Source organism: Coenobita brevimanus, chromosome 93 (genome assembly GCF_032717465.1).
Source record: "Coenobita brevimanus isolate Jiangsu-jjx chromosome 93, ASM3271746v2, whole genome shotgun sequence".
NCBI lineage: Eukaryota > Metazoa > Arthropoda > Malacostraca > Decapoda > Coenobitidae > Coenobita > Coenobita brevimanus.
Genome location: NC_137046.1, coordinates 27,145,095 through 27,160,263, shown reverse-complemented (window position 1 = coordinate 27,160,263; position 15,169 = coordinate 27,145,095). Strand labels below are relative to the sequence as shown.

The following is a 15,169-nucleotide window of genomic DNA, read 5'->3' as shown; positions in this document are numbered from 1 at the left end:
TCTTACTCACACTATAATGATTATGAATTGTATATGCATTCCCAAACAAATATACAAAGTATCTTGTTGGTCTTCAAGATACCAACTTTTCCTTTTAACTCTAACCAGCTGATGTCAGTAGGAAAGTTGCCAAATTCAAATTCACAAATATTGCAAAATGTTTATTAGAAAATTACTATATTGTTTCTACAAAAGCTAGAAAAATACTAAAATAAAAATGCTACAGAAACTGTAAAAAAAAAATGAGGCTTACTCAATACTGTGTGTACTAGGTGTCAAAAACCGTCATAAGTGAACTATCTATCTATCTATTGCCAGACGCCATAATCCCATAAGGGGTGGCCATTTGACTTTGAGTTATTTGTTTTACGGGGAGGGGCACTAACCCTCCGCCAACCCACTTGCTGACACGTAAGGAGCACGTATGGTTTGGTTATATGGTTACCACCTAGCGTTGTAAATTATTTCTTGGCTTACAGGAAACCATTTGGCTTGTCACTCATTGTAAAGCCACCTGTAAAGGAAAGAAAAGCAATAAGAAGTGACAGGATAGATGGGAGAAATAGGAAACAAAGAGGGCAGGCACAGAAAATGAATGATACAGGCTAAGGAAGAAATAGGCAGCATAATATCACTAATTCTCGCAAAAAAACACTAATTTTGCAACTTCGGTGAGTGAGGAGTGAGTGGAGGAGTGGGTTGATTTACTACACCATGAAAAAAACACTGGAACTTCTTTTACCGTGGTATTAATTTTTTAATGCAACAAACCCCTCCAAATTATTTTTGTTAATCGTAACACACCACTGACTAGATGTGTGAGTAAAGAGTCAGCATATGTTGAGATAGCCAGGCCGGTACCACAGGATGTAGTGACTAGATGGAATTGTTCCCATGGTAAGAGTAAGAACACAAAAAAGTATATTACCTGCTTTCAGGTCAGTACTTGTAAACAGACACAGAGGATGCACATTTATGTGAGACTTCTGGTCCAACTGGTGCACAGTAAAGATGTGTAGCTTGTCACTTGATGAAGATTTTCTTTTTGTCAATAGTGCTTACATAGAAATTGAGAGGAAAAGAGCAGGAATACAGTACATCAGTCACAGTAGAGAAAGTACAGTGAATATTACCATCTGTTTGGTGGACCTTTTTTTTTTTCCATACTGTAATAACTTATAAAAGCTCCAGTTATATTTTGAAGAAGGTTGAGCATTTTTTGATGAAAACATGGTGTAACTGGTACAAATAGGCTGGCCTAGCAGAGGAATTGAGGTGAGTTAAATTCAAATTCCAACGCAGGAGCAATCCGAGATTGAAAACCTCCGCTAAGGCATTATTTATCAAGTTAAAAGCAAAAATGTTGAAATGGCCACTGTCTCACAATAATAAAGAATGCTTAAAAAATTCCTGGATCTGGATCATCACCAAAATTAATGGATCGTTCCTTGGGCCATACCCTACCCCTCCAAAATATTTCAGCAAAATCCGTTCATAACTTTTTGAGTAATCCTGCTAACAGACACAGACAAACAAACCAATGCCAGCAAAAACATAACCCCCTTGGCAGAGATAATAAGTATTTGAATACTTGTAATATTGCTGTTTCTAGTGGAAACACCAAAATAAGGTATTTATCTAGAGGTATAGCCTGGTTTAACAATGTAATTGTTTAGGTAAAACCCCATCATTAGGCGGGGTATTATATATCAGGGTATTTTTAATATGTAAAGTAATGGGAAGCATTTATCAGCCTTAGGTTTCTCCCCAGACCAAGTCCAAACCCCACCCAAATGAGTCCAAAAACAAGTTTAAAGCCAATCTAAATGACCTAACAGCTGTAAAGGAAGCCAACCCAAGCCAAACACCTGTAATAACTCACTGAAACCAACAAATAAAATCTGAATATCGTCAAATATAAGTCTGGAAAAAATCAAGCTTAGTAAACTGTACCCCAAAATGACGATGTTCACCCCACTTGTGGCTAAAACACATTAATCCAAGTCTAAAAACAGTTTATAAATTAACCTGAACACACAATTTTAGTCTACAATATCATCAAAATCGGTAAAAAAAAAATCAAAACCCATCGTTAAAACCGGGGTTTGGCCATCGTTAGGTGGGGTATTGTGATATTTCTACCCCCATCGCTAAGCCGGGGTATCACAACTAGAGGTATCATTTATCGGGGTATTACTGTAATTTGTGCCACAGATTTGCAATACAGTATTGTGGCTTAGCAACATTTCCATCAATATTGGCAAGCAGTAAGAAAATGCCTTGTTCATGGATAACTTGTCAGCATAGGCAACCAGTGGCATGAGGCTGGAACATGCTTTTTCTGTGTGCAGCTGTGCCTCATAGCATGATCATATTTATGATGTTTAACTGGTACCATTATACCAGCCAGTGGTAACATGTTTCCTTTCAGTCCTCACTCCAGTGGCGGTTCATGGCTATACAAGAAGTAGCATTGCACTGTAGGAAATAAGCACAGATATTCAATCATGATCATGTTGGAGGAGGTTTATCTTTCTATAAATCTATCTATAGCTAAATGCCATAATTCTAAAAGGGGCGGCCGTTTGACTTTGTGTTAGTTGTTATATAATGATGGGCACGAACCCTTAGTCTACCCACTTGTTGACACAAAGGGATCACCTATGGGTTGGTTATTTGGTTACCACCCAGTGCTGTAAATGGTTTCCTGGCTTACAGGAAACCATTAGGCTTCGCACACAATGTAAAACCACCTGAAAAGGAAAGAAGAGTAATGAAAAGTGACAGAAAAGATGGGAGATATAAGAAGAGAGGGGGGCAGCAACAGAAAAACAATGACAAAGGTGATTGAAGAAGTAGGCAGCACCACATGAAGTGAGTGGATGATGGGTTGCCTTAACAAGACAGTAATAACCATTTGTAATAGAGGCTTGATATTGTTTAGAATGAAAACAAAGGTCATGTGGGTTTGAAATCAGTTAACTCATTTTATGGGTAAATAGTGATCATGCTTTATGATTTTAGGAATAGCAGTAGAATTCCTCTACCAGTTAATCACAGTTCTTAGATCCCACACTACAGGTACTTCACTTTATAGTTCACTGCAAGTGTGTGCAACTGTAGTACAGACTGTTTTATTTGAACTTTGTCACTAGCTGTTGCAGTATTTTTTCTTTTCCACTTTCATTCTGAGTCTGTCTTCTGTTTTGCATCAGATCACTGTGTTCAGGCTGAAAGAAGGGTCAGAACTGGACCAGAGCATCCTTTCAGCACTTCTGCATGCCCAGAGACTCAACCCACCTGAGCAACTTTCTCTCGCACTCACCTGGAATAGAGTTGACATTGCAAGAACACATATATTTAGTGAAGATGTGGAGTGGTCTCAGAGTGAGTTGTATTTCCCTGTTCTCATACCTTACCAAAGTCTGTCATAGAAGTTCGTTTATAGTTCTGTATTCACTGTCTGCAGTTATATATTTTCTTTGTCTAGGACTTTGTCATTCTTTTTGCAAGTGTACTATAGCTTCCTTGCTGCCTTGTGTGTTTAATTGTTAAATTAAAGGATACTGATTATACCCTATGTTTCTCTCATTGTATATTAAGAGGTTTGATTTATCAGTAGATGTAATTGGTGTAGCTCTCTTTTCATAACATAACATAAATGGTTATTATAAGATTATTCTGTTACCTTTCCATGATCTGTAGATAAAGTCACAAACAGAATTTTCTCTCCAGGTTCACTGGAACAGGCGATGATGGATGCTCTTGTAAATGATCGTATCGAGTTTGTAAAACTGCTGCTTGAGCAAGGTGTCATCATGAACAAATTTTTAAGCATCTGTAGGTTGGAAGAGCTTTATAACTCGGTAGGTATATGAACAGTGTTTTGTGTTACATAGGTGATTATCTTTTGTGATAATTGATTAATTCAGTTCTTTCAGTACAGTGTTTAAGTGTTTGACTTCATGCCGAAAAATTCTGATGAAGAAATTTTTTAAGGTTTTCTCACTGGATCAATTTTTGCACTTTCCAGAAAAGTGGACCATCCAATACCTTGCGATATATTATGCGTGATGTGAAAAAAAATATACCACGTGATTATCGCTACACTCTTATTGACATAGGCCTTGTCATCAATAAACTGATGGGTGGTGCTTACAGGTAGGATTTCCTTCATTTGTTATTAAACCCATTGACCAGTTAGGTTCATCAGAGCCCATCTTCCCAAGCCCCCATATTCTCTGCTTACCTCATTATCTAGAAATATTTTTTAAATCATTATTATCACTTAGAGACTGTATTTTGTTAATATAAAGTATTTTTCTTGATATTTAGTAACTGCAGACCTACTTCTGTCAGGCACTGTTGACTGTACTGGTCTCTGGGTAAAGCAGCGTGTCTTAGCTTTGCTTTTTGCATGGTGTAAAGAATTGCCCTATTTCCAATGCTGAAAAATCAAACTAATCTGTTGTTTTTAACATTGCCTTATCTGTTCTTCTTGTACCTCCCAGAACAGATTGTTTTAAAAAATGAGATTGTATTAAGTATTTACACTATGTTTCTGCAGTTAAGTTCCTGTATCCTGAGTACTTGATTAATTTACCCAAATTAAAGTTGGTAATTGAATTCACTTTTCAGAGGAGTTTTCATTCAGTGTTGTATTTCTAATGATAAAATAATACAATAAGAATCATTTCACACCTTTCAGATCAATCTTAACCCTTAAAGTACCATGACTGATGATCGTCAGTTTGCAGGTTTGCCACTTAGAGTCCTATGACTGACTATCGTAGGTTTGTCTAAAACTACTGAGCACTGAGCCAGCCCCTTTTATGACATAAATGGCTCCTACCCAATCAGAACCAGGGGATGAGGTGGTGGGAAGGAAGATCCCGCCCCCTCACCAGGTTTGTGGGGGGACACCCCCCAGCCACTTTTCTTCCTCCCTCTGGCTGATTGGAAACAGCCCACTCAGTCCCCTCCCACTCAAACTACTCATCAGTACCACATCTACATCATATGGGGGGAGTGTCTTATGCCTGCTCACCTCCCCCCTAGCTCCCCCCTCCTCCACCCCCACCCACCCCCTTTATATCGAATATCGTGGCAGTTTCCCTGCTAGGATCGCTTTGTGTGTATTTCCTTCTGCCCTAATACCTCCCACGCCACCTCCCTCCAGCTTGAGGGTTTGTTTCATCCCTCCTCACCCTCACTAGAGACTCTGCACTCCCCCTTCATCTTCCTCCCTCCCAATCCTTTGTCCTGAATTTGACACAATAGTTTCCCTGCCACGATCAGCTTGTGTCTGTCTACTCTCACCATTTTTTTTTTTTTTTTTTTTTTTTTTTTTTTTACTCATGCTGACTCCTGCACCTAGTTTCATCAATTGAAATATATATTACATTGATTTCATTGATTTTGGTAAGGTTCTTGTAGCAAAAATTAGTTTTTTGCTTAATTTTTTGTTTGGAAGAATTTATTTTAGTTTATTTATTTATTTTTTTTGACTCATGCTGACTCTCATACCTAATTTCATCAATAGAAACTTATTTTACATTGATTTCATTGATTTTGGTGTTTCTCTTGCAAAAATTAGGCTTCTTCTGAAGTTTTCCTGTTTTACTGTGAGGGGGTACTTTTATAATCTTTGACAGGCAGTTTTGCAGTAACCATTAGGCTTAGGGAACTGAGATTGGCATTTTCAGGTGTGTAAAGTCAAGGTCTTCAAATCTGTAAGAAAAAAAATTTACCTTGGTAAAAGTTGAAAAATTGACCCTGAATTGCAGCTTGGATGAAACATAGCTTCAGAATAATGCGGTCTTTAGGGGTTAAGATATGAGAACATAAGGAAACACGTTCAATAAGATAGAAGGAGTCCGTACAGTGGAAATGTTGTGTAGCTGAAATACATACTGACATAAAGAAAACAAAGATTGAGAAACAGAAGACAACACTTTGTAAGAAAAGAACATTGTAGTTTGACTGTACATGACGACAAAGGCCTGACATCTTAGCTTATGTACAAAGAATACACACATGATCATGAAATGTATTTACAGTACACTAATAGAAGAAAGAAATAGAAAAGTTTGAGATACATCCCCTTCCACTAAGTAGGACACCTAGCATTGCCAGTCCACTTATTTATTATTGTTAAACCAGAAAGCTTGACACTCGAAAGTTTCACTACTGGCGGGCCGTAGTGACCAGGGCATGGCTTAGGTGCTGTGTAAGGAATGGGGTGGGCAGGATGGGAGAGTGAAGATGAGGCGAGAAAGATTGCCTTCAGAGGTATAAACTGTTATTAATTAAGCAAACTCTCTCTCTCTCTCTCTCTCTCTCTCTCTCTCTCTCTCTCTCTCTCTCTCTCTCTCTCTCTCTCTCTCTCCATTAATGTGTCAGAGAAGATATGTTGTTGTTTACACATTGTGAATTTGTCAAGTGGGGTACTGGTAATTCTGAGGGTTTAGTAATAATTACAGAATGCATTGGATTTGTCATAAAAGTAGCTTGTAACCAGCATAACTACCAGCAGACAAGGATAATTACCACTGAATAATTGTGATGAATTGTGCATTGTATCTTTCTTCATTAAATTAATTATGTGGGTTTTAAAAATCAGTGATTAGCACAGGGTCCAGTGATCTATGTGCCCATAATGGGTATAGTTTTCTGGACTTAAAGGTTCTAACTGTCACCTTCTGTGGTCAAGGAACATTCCTTGGAGAGTCTGTAGCCTTGTCCTTCCATCTGTAGAAGCTTGGAGATGGTACCATTAGATGTTTTCAGTGTTGGTCCCTCAGGCTTCTGCAATTTTTGAGTGGTTTGGCATCCTGAAAGACCATTGTGGCCATTGAGGGGAAGGCGACCTTCAGCTGTTGTTCATGTTCAATGGCTCCTTCTTTGTCAGCTAAATACTTCTCATTACGTGTCCTACCTCCCCATGACATGTGTCCAACTCTTTGCCCTGCCATCAAGGCCCAAGGTCAAAGAGTTGCTTGTGTTCTGCAGGCAACATTTTTTAGCTTCTCTACTTCTGCCATTCTCTGTTGCACCTGTAGCTTGGTGCAGGGATGGTAGTTAGAGTTTCTTGGTGAAGTTTCTTGCTTTTTCCACTGTAGCCCTTCAACTGCCATTTGAATGGCAGTTGACATTAGTCAGTTAGCCAACCAGGTAGAGAGGGATTCATCTTTTGTCCCTCTCCTCTACAGAATTTTACTGTCATTATCCGTGGGGTGTTGATCTGCCTCCCTATACCCAACTGGTTAGTGACAGATAGGGTTTTTTGTTTGCCAGCTAGCTTTCTTTCCATGACTAGTACAGTATAGATAAGTTAGTGTGGCTGGCACACACTGATTGGGTTGAGAGTTAGGACAGGATTCTTCAGTCTTTTTCACCTCCAGGGGTGTATAATTTTGTCACTAAGGCCAGCTCCTTGGCGAAAATGAAGGTACAGTATCTCCAGACTGGGGGGACACATTATTTTAGGGAGAAAAATTGGTTTCAGACTCTGACCCTCCCAACAGTTTTTGCCATCATTTCCAGCTCATGTCACTCTGTCATACTTGGACTGTTTCCTTTTCCCCCTAATGGTGGGGCAGGTAGCAGAGAGAGGTGTGCATTATGGTCAGAAAGGTTATTGCTTTCACTCCCAAAGTCAGTGTTACTATCCCCAAGTGGCATCCTCAATCCTCCGGTATCAGAGCAGAACCTACCACCTCTGAGCCTAAAACCAAGTGACCCAAGAGAATGTGCAAGGATCTCCTCACATGGAACATCATCACATGCTTTTGCCCACACAACCAACAACTTTTACTTTCACTGTCAAGATCCTCCATTTCTTCTCTCCCAAAGGCCCCATGAGAAGTCAACAGCATATAGGGGATTGTCTGATACACTATCCCCTCTGCTGACCTACCAAAATTTACAGCTCTGACATCTGTCTGAGCAGTGGAGACAGCCTCCTCCTCAGTTTTCTGATGTTGGACTTTCTTGACTCCCTTCATAGTTCCTGGTTCTTGACCTAAGCCCATGCACCCACTACATTGCTGTGTGATGCTGGTACATTATATTATCAGGAACAGTTCAGCTCTACCTGATGCTTAGATACTAGCTGATTTCTGCCTCTCAAGGGGACATCCTGCCATCTCCCCATTACCACTTGTTAAAGGAAGTACAGAGCATTCCATTCATAAACAGGACCATTTCTTAGTTTTGAGTGTTTCCATTTATTCTCTGCATAGCACGTCAGATATTTATATGTTTAAGTTTGTTGTCTGCCGTAACTTATTGGCAGGGATCCTCAAGCGGACCTTTTTGAATAACTGACTTATCATCATCTTAACTGGAAAAGAACACTGCCTTCTGCTGTAATAACAAGGGTCCTCTTGTCCGGGGATTCTCTGCTTCCTTCTTGACAACTTTCCATCCTTTCCACAAAGTGACATTTAGCAATTCCACTCAGTAAGTGCTTCTCTTGGACAGTGGCAAGGTTTGAAGGAGTTCCAGAGTCTTCAAAGCAATCTGGGGTTCTTGTGCTCCAGTATGCCCATTCCTCCATACTGGCATTTATCCCAGTGAGGGTTGCCCCTGTCTGTACCAATTCTGGAGCTAGAGTCCTGTAGAAAACATCACTACTGCCCTTGCACTTGGTACTGCAAAGCTGTAATGTGGTGTTTGTGATACACATGGCTTCTGGCTATCCAACCCTTGTCCTCTGACTCTTACACATCAGAGGACTCTCCTGAATCACCACAAGGGTAGGGCATGTCCTCAGCCTTTGGAGGGCCATCAGGGTCACTCTTGAGTGGTGGCATGGAACCATGGGAGGAGGCATGGGAGGAAGGACAGGACACAGCACTCTTCACATTGCAATTTCCATCCTCAAGCATTGTCTCCTCACTTAATGAAAGGACATTGTCACCTGCAGTTCCCTCCCAATTGCACTTTCAGTCCTTTCCTTGCATGAGTGGTTGGCTTGGTGGGGGTGGAATTGGCATGTGTTGAACAGGGGGGTTGCAGAAATGAGTTAATCGGATGTAGCAGAATCAGAACTCATTCCTAACCCCTCCGTGGCAAGTGGTTGACTGTCTTTGCTGTCCACTTGCCTCCCTTACATTCACATGACACTGTGGTGGCAAAAGAAATTGGCAGTTGCTTTAAACAATGTTGGAAAACAAAACAAAAAAATGTGACCATCAACCGGGCATTTCCAGACACATTTTGTCCGACAGCTAGTGCCATCAGCTGGACTTCAGAGGTTAACTGTAGGGTTTTGGATACTTTCAGCTCTATATATTCTACAGTCCCTTCCATTTACACCATATGTTGTTTCTGCAGAGCACTTTTCTCAGTGAAACCAACATAGCAGGGGCAGGGATTTATATTAAAGGATATGATTTCCAACCTTCACTTGGTTCCCTTAATTCTTTCTGAATGTTGTGACTGATGCAATACCAGACATTTCTGAGCTTCCGCAAGTGAGATAAGACAGGGACTTGAAAGTCAAAATCCCAGGCCATTCCTGCCTCCTTGCCCTAGAAGATGGTCATTCATTTTAAACCATTGACTTTTTTGGGTGTGGTCAGTCTCATAAGCTCCTTGTACCACAGCCTAATGATCTTGCTGGTTTAGCCTGACTGGCCAGACTGTCAAGCTCTTTGTGCCAGAACTTAATTACAGTATCCCACTAATATTGATTGTGGAATCTGATGATTCCCCTGCCACACCCAGCATCCTTGGAGCTTGAATAATGTGTTGGTATAGATATTCCCAGTTCAGTTCTCTACAAAAGATCTTATTTCTTGGAATTTTTAAAACCAGTCTTAATACACTCTAGATTTTCTTGTCTTCTGAAGCATTCACTCTAGGCTTTCTTGCCTGCTGAAGCATTCTGTCTCTGTGGGCAAGCAACATTATAGCATGGAGGCTGTACACTGTTTTCAGTACATGTTTCTGCATTTTTGCATTGTACTGAGCGTAGGTTACTTGCAGTAAGCTTTTAGAACCCTGATACATCAGTATTACTTTATGCTTACCACTACATCTCTAGTTTTCTTTGGAAGATCTGTTTTTGTGTATTTATTTCTCAGCTTGCCACATCTTCTTTGGATAAGGTTTTATCCAGCTAACTTAATGATGCTGTTTTAAACCTCTCCTAAGCCTCTTTAACTCCATTGGACAATTGCATGTCATTGTTACTACAGACCGTTCTCTTCATTTCTAGCATTTGTTTTTGTGCCTAGCTAATCCTTTTTTTTTTTTAGCAGTCATTGCTTGACCTGGCTCAAATATATGCAACTCGTTGCCTTTAGCCTCATGTTCCATATTAAATTTGTATATTATAGATATTATCATTTTATTAACAGTCATATGGTCAGCTTTTCAGATAATACTCCTCAAACTGACCATCACTTGGTAAGACCATGTTTATTTTGCTTGCCAATTTCAACAGTGTGTTTGTTCACTTATCAATTGAAGCTTCTTATCATGGACCCACTTGCCACCTGCTTTATTGGCAGTTGGCTTCGTATCCATGTTTACAGGATGTGATTTCCTGGGCTCCTTCCTTTACACCAAGGGTAGGGGTTTCCCCTTCTGGGACCTTCAGAGATCATCTTATTTTTGTCTTGCATTAGCTGTGTGATGCTTCTCCAACAGTCTGATGTCCTTAGGTAATTATGTGCTACACTCCTACTGAGGCCTGCAAACTAGCAAGTTTTAGAATAAAATGCTCTATTTGCTGATGAAGGAGAGATGTAGTGCCTGCTGCCATCCCTGCCTTCTGGCCAACCGATCCCCTCCTTCATATGTAATGGCACTCTCCCCAAACAGGGTCTCTTAATGTCCATGTTTATTATCTGTCTTTTTATATTCAGACACCTTAATCAAGTGAGGGGTAGTCAGAAACAAACTGCCTCCATGTCACCCTGTCCTGTGCCATGTGGCTGCCCTCCCTCCAACTTAACCCCCCTCTTACATATACCTCCCCACTCCATTCCTCCATCTTGTCCTTGGTCTCCCCCTCCTCCTCTTCCCTTCCACCTCAACCACATGCATTCTTCTAGTCAGTTTCATTCTCCATCACCTCCACATGGCCAAAGCATCTCAATGTATTTCTCTTAATGCTTTCAGTCACATCCACATAAATACCACAATGCTCCTACTTCCTCATTTAACTGCCTGTCACTCCTTGTAATTCCATATGTTCCTCTCCAATAACTCATTTCCACTGCCCTCACCCTTGACTTGTGTCCTTCCAACAGTGTCCAGTCATCACCTGTGTATGTTAAAGTGGGGATCACAATACTGTCATGCAGCAACTCTTTTACTTCCATGCTCACATCCCTGCTCTTTATCACTGCTTTCAGAGAACCAAAACCCTTCGTCCCTGCTGCACCCTTTAAAACTCTTCCTCTGAGCTTTTATTGATATTTATCACACTGCATATGTACTTGAATATTGTCACATACTCCATTTCCTCACCACCCACTGCATTCTGTGATTTCATTTCTCTCAAAGTCCATAATGTCACGCTTATCCACATTCCTTTTTAGATTCCATTTCTTACATACTCTCCCAATCTCATTCCCCAAGCCATGCAGCTACCATTTATCTTCACTTGCAGAACAGATCATTAGCAAACAACAGTACAGGTAGTGTTCAAACCACACACTGTATTGTTTAGGACTTTCGAACATTCACTGCTTCCGTGACCAGAAGGCATCTGAGTGTGTCTCACACATTATGGAGGTTATTCTCTCAGGCACGTATGCATACATTCCCATTTCTTATCATCTGATTCAAGAAAACCCTGGTTTAATCACAATAACAGTGTCCACAAGTAAAAGGCCTACAAAAGGTACCATTTCCAACCTACCCCTGAAGCTCATCTCTTTTTTGTTTTCGGCCAGAATTGTGCTAGGTCTGTTTTTCGCTCTGCTGAAAAAAATTACATCTTCATTAAATGTTCTGAACTCTACAATTCAGGTTCTTCCTTATCCTTGTGGCACCGTCAGAGATATCTTTCTAACACCTTTACTTCATCCTCCTTCCCTCCTCGTTTCTGCCCTGCTGTCTCTGTAGCTGTCTTCTGCTGAAAAGGCAGAATTTTGCTCAGACTTTCTTCTCCAGTTCTACCTTGGATGATTCTGATGCTGTTCCTCCATCTCTTTCCCCCTCTGATTTCCTCATTACTGATAAAATGTCTTTATTTGGTGTATTTTATGCACTCACTGGCTTTAGTACTGTACAAACAAGGAATATGGGCCTGATGGGGTCCCTCCTGTAGTTCTCAAGAACTGTGCATCTTTACATACTCTCTGCCAAGGTAAACTCTTTTGGCTTTGTCTGTCGACTTGTACCTTTCCTTCTTGCTGGAAGTTTGCTGTCATTCAGCCCCTGGCAAAGAAGGGTGACCATTGCCAGTCCTCTAAATACTACCCAATTGCCTTAACATCCTGTACTTCCAAAGTTTTTAAATCCATCAGGTGAGAATGAGAAGGTAAAAGATGGAGTGTGTATTGTTGTGAGTAAAAGATGGAAGAAGAACATAAGAGAGTATGGATCAGTTGGCTCAAGGATTGTGTGGATAAGATTGAAAGTTGAAACACAAATGTGGGTGATTGTGTGCGTGTATGTGCCAACGCAAGATCGTACAAGCAGAGTGAGAGAAGAGTTCTGGACAAATGCGGAAGTGTGCATGGAAAAGTTTGGAAGGAATGAGATAATGTTTTTGATTGGTGATATGAACGGTAAAGTAGGGAATATGAAGGCGGATGGAATAGTAGGTAGGTGGGGTGTGCCTGCTGAGATAGACGAGAGTGGCAGTGCATTAGTGGACATTTGTGCCGGGAGGGGTTGGTGATAGCCAATACCCTCTTCAGGCACAAAATGATCCACAGGTATATATGGTGAGTGATGAGAAGGGTGGGTCGTGAACTGAATGAAAGGAAGGCAATGATTGATTATGTGTGTGTGGATGAAAGGATGCAAAGATGTGTAAAGGATGCAAGAGCTTATAGAGGTTGGGGGAGTGGACTTTCTGACCACTACTTGGTGGTGACCAAAATCAAGATCCAAGTAAGATGGAGAAATAGAAGAAGGGGGGGATGGGAGGAAGGAGTAGTTGCAAGGAGAGTGGAAAGGTTACAAGAGGATGAGAAAAAGGCAGAATATAAGAGAGAAGTGGAGGAATGATTGGGTAAATATGAATTGGAACAGCTGGGGGACATGGAAGGTGTGTGCAAGATATTCACCAAAGAAATATGTGCAGGATGTGATGTGGTGTGTGGAGTGAAGAGAAGATGGAAGGGGGTGCAAGGAACAGCATGGTGGAATGAAGAGGTGAGACAGGCTGTGGCAGAAAAGAAGAAAGCATACAATGAATGGATGAGAAATAGGGGCGTGGAAGAAGTTGAGAGGCAGAAGAGAGAGTTATATGTAGAAAGGAAGAGAGAAGTGAAAAGATTAGTAAGAGAGAGTAAGAAGAGAGTGGATGAGGAATTTGGAAGGAATTTGATTGTAAAGTGGAGGGACTTTAAGAAAATCTTCTGGAAAGAGGTGAACAGAGTAAGACAGGGTGGCATTGAAGTTAGTAGGGGAGTGAAAGATAAAAATGGTAGATTAGTAGTGGAGAAGGGAGAAAAAGTGAGCAGATGGAGAGAACACTTTAAGGAATTGTTGTACATAGAGAGTGAAAGTAATGCGAGTATAAGTGGCTGGGGAATGGCTGGGAGAAGGAGGGAGGTGAGAAGACAGAAAGAAATCAGTAGAATAGAAGTTGTGGAAGCATTGAAGAAAGTCAAATTGGGGAAAGCCCCAGGAATTGATGGAGTGTGTGGTGAAATGCTGAAGCATGGGAGAGAGATAATAGTAGAATGGATGTGGAAGATGTGCAGATTGGCCTGAGAGGAAAGTAGAGTCCCGGAGGATTGGAAGTCCGGTATAATTATTCCCTTGTACAAAGGAAAAGGGGGAAAAGAAGTGTGTGGTAATCATAGAGGCATTTGTCTTCTTAGTGTAATAGGAAAAGTGTATGGTAGGATACTTACTGACAGAGTTAGGGACATAACAGAGGAATTAGTTGGAGAAAGAACAGGGAGGCTTTAGGAAGGGAAGAGGTTGTGAAGATCAGATATTCATTCTTGGATCTTTAGTGGAAAATTTTCTAGAGAAAGGAAAGAATGTTGTATGCGGCCTTCATGGATTTGGAGAAAGCATATGACAGGGTGTATAGAAAAGGATTGTGGAAATTATTAAGAATATATGGAGTAGATGGGAAGTTGTTGAATGCTGTGACGAGTATGTATGATGGTGCTGTGGCTGCAGTGTGTGTGTGGATGGTGAACTGAGTGAATTTTTGTATTTGAAGTTTGGATTGAAACAAGGGTATGTCATGTCTCCATGGTTGTTCAATCTGTACATGGATGGGGTAATAAAAGAGATACAAGGTAGGGCAGTGGATGTTGAAGTAACCGTAGTGAGAGAGGGTAGTGTTTGGAAACTCCTTGTACTGTTGTTTGCAGATGATACTGTGTTGTTAAGTGAATACCAAGGGGAGCTGCAAGGCTTGGTGGATGAGTTTGGGAGAGTGTGTAAGAAACAGGATCTAAAGATGAATGTAGGGAAGAGTAAAGTGATGGTCTTTGAGAGAGGTGAAGTCAGTGAATGTACAGTGAGGTTGGATGGTGAGGAAATGGAAAATGTGAGTACATTTAAGTACTTGAGGAGTGTGATGAGTAAGGATGGAAGTTTGAAGGGTGAAGTGCTTGAAAGGGTACAACAAGGAAGAAAGGTTGCTGTTTCCTTAAGAGCAGTGATAAGAAACAGGAAAGTGAGCATGGAAGTGAAATAGTTACTACATGACAGTATTGTGATACCAACTCTGACGTATGGAAGTGAAGCTTGGACGTTGTTGGAAGGACACAAGTCAAGAGTGAGAGCTGTGGAAATGAGTTATTTAAAAGGAGCCTGTGGAGTCACATGGAGAGACAGGTTGACAATGGAGGATGTAAAGGAGCGTTGTGGTGTGGATGTTGATACAATAGGAAGCGTTAGGAGGAACACACTGAGGTGGTTTGGCCATGTGGAGAGGATGGATGGTGAGAGACTGATGAGGAGTGTGTATGTGAGTGTGGTGGAGGGGGGGAGAGGGAGGGGGAGGCTGAGG

At 40.9% G+C, this 15,169-nt stretch overlaps 1 protein-coding gene across 1 annotated transcript in view; it reads left to right on the top strand.

Annotated features, from left to right (window-relative positions):
• Nucleotides 1-15,169, top strand: part of Trpm (transient receptor potential cation channel, subfamily M) — a 933,145-nt gene that overhangs the window by 364,029 nt on the left and 553,947 nt on the right. Inside the window, exons 10-12 of the mRNA XM_080282376.1 lie at nucleotides 3,216-3,387; nucleotides 3,736-3,866; nucleotides 4,034-4,161. Coding sequence (XP_080138502.1) covers nucleotides 3,216-3,387; nucleotides 3,736-3,866; nucleotides 4,034-4,161 — 431 coding nt within the window. The remainder of the gene's footprint in view (nucleotides 1-3,215; nucleotides 3,388-3,735; nucleotides 3,867-4,033; nucleotides 4,162-15,169) is intronic.